Raw genomic sequence first — 7,500 nt, forward strand, 5'->3', positions numbered from 1 at the left:
CAGTTTTGGCCCCAGGAAGTATCATTAAATATGAGACTCAGCAATATGACATCATTATCATCAGACCAATCGCTGACATCCTCAAGACGAGTGATACTATTGGCTCTCCCCAGCCAAATAGATGAAAGGGAGAAGCCAATAGTGACAGTCTCAGCCATCTAGAATAGCCAACTACGTCCTTCGTTCAACCCACCAGATGTACACATGGAATGTCTATAAACTGTTAAAATGTAGATCATGTGTAATCAGTTAGGCTCTCGAAGCAAAGTTTGTATACCTCCCTGTTTCAACAAACTTGTTGTTGATGTCTCAAATCCAAATGGACCTCCTAACCCAGAGGTGTACCCCCTAGCCCAGAGATGGACCCCCTAACCCAGAGGTGGACCCCCTAGCCCAGAGATGGACCCCCTAGCCCAGAGGTGGACCCCTAGCCCAGAGGTGGACCCCTAGCCCAGAGGTGGACCCCCTAGCCCAGAGGTGGACCCCCTAGCCCAGAGGTGGACCCCTTAGCCCAGAGGTGGACCCCTTAGCCCAGAGGTGGACCCCCTAGCCCAGAGGTGGACCCCCTAGCCCAGAGGTGGACCCCTTAGCCCAGAGGTGGACCCCTTAGCCCAGAGGTGGACCCCCTAGCCCAGAGGTGGACCCCTAGCCCAGAGGTGGACCCCTAGCCCAGAGGTGGACCCCCCCTAGCCCAGAGGTGGACCCCCTAGCCCAGAGGTGGCCCAGCCCAGAGTGGACCCCCTAGCCCAGAGGTGGACCCCTTAGCCCAGAGGTGGACCCCTAGCCCAGAGGTGGACCCCCTAGCCCAGAGGTGGACCCCTAGCCCAGAGGTGGACCCCCTAGCCCAGAGGTGGACCCCTTAGCCCAGAGGTGGACCCCTTGCCCAGAGGTGGACCACCTAGCCCAGAGGTGGACCCCTAGCCCAGAGGTGGACCCCCTAGCCCAGAGGTGGACCCCCTAGCCATGGGTGGACCCCCTAGCCCAGCTGGACCCCCTAGCCATGAGGTGGACCCTCTAGCCAAGAGGTGGACCCCTAGCCCAGAGGTGGACCCCTAGCCCAGAGGTGGACCCCCTAGCCCAGAGGTGGACCCCCTAGCCCAGAGGTGGACCCCCTAGCCAAGAGGTGGACCCCCTAGCCATGAGGTGGACCCCCTAGCCAAGAGGTGGACCACTAGCCCAGAGGTGGACCACCTAGCCCAGAAGTGGACCACCTAGCCCAGAGGTGGACCCCCTAGCCATGAGGTGGACCACTAGCCCAGAGGTGGACCACCTAGCCCAGATGTGGACCCCCTAGCCCAGAGGTGGACCCCTGAGCCATGAGGTGGACGCCTTAGCCCAGAGGTGGACCACTAGCCCAGAGGTGGACCCCCTAGCCCAGAGGTGGACCCCCTAGCCCAGATGTGGACCACCTAGCCCAGAGGTGGACCACTAGCCCAGAAGGTGGACCCCTAGCCCAGAGGTGGACAGTGTCAACACTTAAAGTAACAAAGTGACATCATCAACCATATGCTTCTCTTAAATTTGAAATATTAAACTGTTTTGTGTTTAAGCTATTTTTTGGACACTAAATTGCATGATGTATTCTGAACTATATATAACGATCAAACATGAATATTTGTTGTAGTGAACAAAACAATTGAACCACTACTCAACGTATTTAATGAGTTAGACAGAAATAGAGAGACAGAGATGTAAACACACGTTTCATGCCAATAAAGCCCCTTGAATTGAATTGATTTGATTTGAATTGAGAGGGAGAGACATGAGACAGACATCAGTCAGTCAACAGTACAGTTAGATCACTGTCACATTGTATACAGACAGTCAGAGAGAGAGAGACAGAGAGAAACAGGGAGAGACAGAGTGAGAGACAGAGTGAGAGAGAGACAGAGAGAGAGATTAGTCAGACAGAGAGAGACAGACAGAGAGAGACAGACAGACAGACAGACAGACAGACAGACAGACAGACAGACAGACAGACAGACAGACAGACAGACAGACAGACAGACAGACAGACAGACAGACAGACAGACAACTCAACCACTTCAGGTAAAACCGTAACACTTGACCTTCACTTGAGGTTGACCATGAGCATAACTCACAGGGTCGTGCTCTGACAACCAGGTGTGTGGGGGGTTGGGGGTTGTGGAAGTGTGTGTGTGTGTGTGTGTGTGTGTGTGTGTGTGTGTGTGTGTGTGTGTGTGTGTGTGTGTGTGTGTGTGTGTCTGTGTGTGCGCTTGCGCATGTGTGCACACGTGTGTCAGCCCCAGGTGAGAGAGACGCTCCAGGGTTCACCCTCTGACCTGGGTTGACCTAAGAGGACCAAGGTTAGAGTTCACAGGTCACAGGCTGATAGCCTTCACAGACACAGCACGTGCATGTGTGCGTACGTGCGTGTATGTGTGCTTGGTTGTTTGGGCCTACAGCAGGTGTTGTGTAACTCCGGTCCTGGAAAACCACAAGTTGTGTAGGTTTTTGCTCCAACCCCACTAGGATCAGTCTCTGTAGGAGGAAACTCAGCAGCAATGTGCTTTACAGAAACCAACCGAAAACCCCGGAGAGGAGAAGCAATGCAGAGGCAGAAACACACACACACACACACACACACACACACACAGTACAGCAGCTGTATGTTGAGTGTACAGTCACAGGTATGGAAGACAAGTTGAGACACAGGTCTGTTAACTCACACCAAATTAATCCTGCAGAGATATATATATATATATATATATATATATATATCTACCTCACTTGCTTTGGCAATGTTAACACATGTTTCCCATGCCAATAAAGCCCTTGAATTGAATTGAATTGAGAGAGAGAGAGAGAGAGAGAGGAGAGAGAGAGAGAGAGAGAGAGAGAGAGAAAGAGAGGGTGAGAGAGAGAGAGAGAGAGAAAGAGAGGGTGAGAGAGAGAGAGAGAGAGAGAGAAAGAAAGGGTGAGAGAGAAAGAGAGAGAGAGAGAGAGAGAGAGAGAGAGAGAGAGAGAGAGAGGTGAGAGGCCTGTGGTGTCCTATTTTCCTCACCAAACTGAGTTATAGGTAAATTATAAACTTACAGCAGTATTTGTGCTGACAATAACACCAGGTTATAGTAGACCTACAGGCTCCGGGTTGGTTGGCAAATACCAGTAATGTCATGGTGACGCCCCAGGGATATGAGCAGGATAGTTGGTTGGAATGGAGCATGTGCCTACCCCAGGGGCATGCCCTGCAACTGAACAAGCCCAAACCAGGTGTGTGTGTGTGTGTGTGTGTGTGTGTGTGTGTGTGTGTGTGTGTGTGTGTGTGTGTGTGTGTGTGTGTGTGTGTGTGTGTGTGTGTGTGTGTGTATTAATCAAAAGTAAAAGTGTCAGTAGCCCTACTCTATGGGACCGTCAATAGAGCTCTTGCTGTTACTAAGTCTATGTGGGATGTATTTGTTAATAAAGGTAATAAACACGCTGATGAGATCACCTACCTGCCTGTGCCGCTGTCGCCTCGTGAAAAACAGTGATGGAGAAGAGGGAGAGGAGGAGGAGGAGGAGGAGGAGGCGATGCCCCGGGCGTTGAGCTCCATATTCGGTCCATCTCGTTGCTCAAAGTCTTTCTCGGTAAACCGGGAATTGTCCAGTGGGGTTGGCTCCGATACCTCCTGTACCGGCTCCACCGTTTAGCTCCACGGGGCTCACACACACCCGTGCTTAGGGGGCTCGAGACTGCGCGGGTACAGCGCGTGTGCTTATCCGCTGCTGAGAGAACCCATGTCCATGTCTGGGAGCGCGCAGTGACCCGGTTGATGGGGTAATGATATCATGCGCGCACACGGTAGAGACTGGAACTGGTTTGTCCCGATAACTGTTATCCGGTTCGAAGTCAACTTCTGTTAAGAAATAGGTGCAGTTTGACCTAAGGGAAACAAATCAATCAAAACGTTTAAACTTTATTTCCCTCTTTCTTTTTCGTTCTCTTTCTTATCTGGTTATCTGGTGATATCATATCCTTCTGATGGAGAAAGAAATAACAAGCAATTCCTTATATTCATTTCCTCCTGAAAAAAAAACTATATTCTTTCACCCACTGCAACCAGCCAACTTCGAACTTTCCTCTCTCTCTCTCTCTCTCTCTCTCTCTCTCTCTCTCTCTCTCTCTCTGTCTCTCTCTGTCTCTCTCTCTCTCTCTGTCTCTCTCTCTCTCTCTCTCTCTGTCTCTCTCTCTCTCTTCCATTGATCCCTCCCTTCCCGAAGATTGTCTCGCGCAGGGAACGAAGCTGTTGCGGTTAACAAACGGTTGTCTCGTGCCTGTTGAAGATAAGGCTCATAGTGTGTGTTAGGAACGAGCTCTTGTTTCAACTAATTATTATTAAGTATATAATATCAATCCAAGTGTTAGGTGGTGAAACTAAACATGTGTTTCAGTCAACTTAAAATGATGTGTTTGGTCAAATTGTCTGATATGTTCACTCAACTAGAAATGATTATTTGGGCGCCTAAAGAAGGGAACTAGTAACACACACCGTGCTTTAACCATCTATGTTTTCAACGTACATATTTAACACACGTTGACTACATGAAAACAGGAACCTCCACTATTCCAGCACCTCTTCAACATCACCACATCCCCTCTGCTTCGTCCAACACAGTGACAACTAAAAGATACCAACAACATATTTAGTCCAATCAACAAAAGCTTAATATGATGTGGCTGTCCATGGTTCTGATTTGAGTGTGCGTGTGCGTGTGCATGTGCATGAGTTCATGCAAGTAGAAAAAACATGGTGACTCACCCTACCTGAAGAGGAACCCCAACGCCATCCTCCCGTTGTCATGGTGACTCACCCTACCTGAAGAGGAACCCCAACGCCATCCTCCCATTGTCATGGAGACTCACCCTACCTGAAGAGGAACCCCAACGCCATCCTCCCATTGTCATGGAGACTCACCCTACCTGAAGAGGAACCCCAACGCCATCCTCCCGTTGTCATGGTGACTCACCCTACCTGAAGAGGAACCCCAACACCATCCTCCCATTGTTATGGTGACTCACCCTACCTGAAGAGAAACACCAACGTCAACCTCCCATTGTCATGGTGACTCACCCTACCTGAAGATAAACACCATCCTCCCATTGTCATGGTGACTCACCCTACCTGAAGAGAAACGCCAACGCCATCCTCCCATTGTCATGGTGACTCACCCTACCTGAAGAGAAACGCCAACGCCATCCTCCCGTTGTCATGGTGACTCACCCTACCTGAAGAGAAACGCCAACGCCATCCTCCCGTTGTCATGGTGACTCACCCTACCTGAAGAGAAACGCCAACGCCAACCTCCCGTTGTCATGGTGATTCACCCTACCTGAACTGACTGACACAGACATGGTGCTGACACAGACATGGTGCTGTCTGACACAGACATGGTGCTGACACAGACATGGTGCTGACTGACACAGACATGGTGCTGTCTGACACAGACATGGTGCTGTCTGACACAGACATGGTGCTGACTGACACAGACATGGTGCTGTCTGACACAGACATGGTGCTGACACAGACATGGTGCTGTCTGACACAGACATGGTGCTGTCTGACATAGACATGGTGCTGTCTGACACAGACATGGTGCTGTCTGACACAGACATGGTGCTGACACAGACATGGTGCTGTCTGACACAGACATGGTGCTGACACAGACATGGTGCTGACTGACACAGACATGGTGCTGACACAGACATGGTGCTGACACAGACATGGTGCTGACTGACACAGACATGGTGCTGACTGACACAGACATGATGCTGACTGACACAGACATGGTGCTGACTGACACAGACATGGTGCTGACACAGACATGGTGCTGACACAGACATGGTGCTGACACAGACATGGTGCTGACACAGACATGGTGCTGTCTGACACAGACATGGTGCTGACACAGACATGGTGCTGTCTGACACAGACATGGTGCTGACACAGACATGGTGCTGTCTGACACAGACATGGTGCTGACACAGACATGGTGCTGTCTGACACAGACATGGTGCTGACACAGACATGGTGCTGTCTGACACAGACATGGTGCTGACACAGACATGGTGCTGACTGACACAGACATGGTGCTGACTGACACAGACATGGTGCTGACTGACACAGACATGGTGCTGACTGACACAGACATGGTGCTGACACAGACATGGTGCTGACTGACACAGACATGGTGCTGACTGACACAGACATGGTGCTGTCTGACACAGACATGGTGCTGACACAGACATGGTGCTGACTGACACAGACATGGTGCTGTCTGACACAGACATGGTGCTGTCTGACACAGACATGGTGCTGACTGACACAGACATGGTGCTGTCTGACACAGACATGGTGCTGACTGACACAGACATGGTGCTGACTGACACAGACATGGTGCTGACTGACACAGACATGGTGCTGACTGACACAGACATGGTGCTGACTGACACAGACATGGTGCTGTCTGACACAGACATGGTGCTGACTGACACAGACATGGTGCTGACTGACACAGACATGGTGCTGACTGACACAGACATGGTGCTGACTGACACAGACATGGTGCTGACTGACACAGACATGGTGCTGACTGACACAGACATGGTGCTGACTGACACAGACATGGTGCTGTCTGACACAGACATGGTGCTGACTGACACAGACATGGTGCTGACTGACACAGACATGGTGCTGACACAGACATGGTGCTGACTGACACAGACATGGTGCTGACTGACACAGACATGGTGCTGACACAGACATGGTGCTGACTGACACAGACATGGTGCTGACTGACACAGACATGGTGCTGACTGACACAGACATGGTGCTGACACAGACATGGTGCTGTCTGACACAGACATGGTGCTGACTGACACAGACATGGTGCTGACTGACACAGACATGGTGCTGACTGACACAGACATGGTGCTGACTGACACAGACATGGTGCTGACTGACACAGACATGGTGCTGACTGACACAGACATGGTGCTGACTGACACAGACATGGTGCTGACACAGACATGGTGCTGACTGACACAGACATGGTGCTGACTGACACAGACATGGTGCTGACTGACACAGACATGGTGCTGACACAGACATGGTGCTGACTGACACAGACATGGTGCTGACTGACACAGACATGGTGCTGACTGACACAGACATGGTGCTGACTGACACAGACATGGTGCTGACTGACACAGACATGGTGCTGACTGACACAGACATGGTGCTGTCTGACACAGACATGGTGCTGACTGACACAGACATGGTGCTGACTGACACAGACATGGTGCTGACTGACACAGACATGGTGCTGACTGACACAGACATGGTGCTGACTGACACAGACATGGTGCTGACTGACACAGACATGGTGCTGACTGACACAGACATGGTGCTGACTGACACAGACATGGTGCTGACTGACACAGACATGGTGCTGACACAGACATGGTGCTGACTGACACAGACATGGTGCTGACACAGA

At 51.1% G+C, this 7,500-nt stretch overlaps 1 protein-coding gene across 1 annotated transcript in view; it reads right to left on the minus strand.

The window, feature by feature from the left end:
* Positions 1-7,500, minus strand: part of LOC115123496 (collagen alpha-1(XI) chain-like) — a 119,323-nt gene that overhangs the window by 109,061 nt on the left and 2,762 nt on the right. The window contains 2 exon segments of the mRNA XM_065002191.1: positions 3,459-3,568; positions 5,526-5,642. Of these exon segments, the coding sequence (XP_064858263.1) occupies positions 3,459-3,568; positions 5,526-5,642 (227 nt within the window).

The sequence above is a fragment of the Oncorhynchus nerka genome, linkage group LG15, assembly GCF_034236695.1.
Source record: "Oncorhynchus nerka isolate Pitt River linkage group LG15, Oner_Uvic_2.0, whole genome shotgun sequence".
NCBI classification, from domain to species: Eukaryota; Metazoa; Chordata; class Actinopteri; order Salmoniformes; family Salmonidae; genus Oncorhynchus; species Oncorhynchus nerka.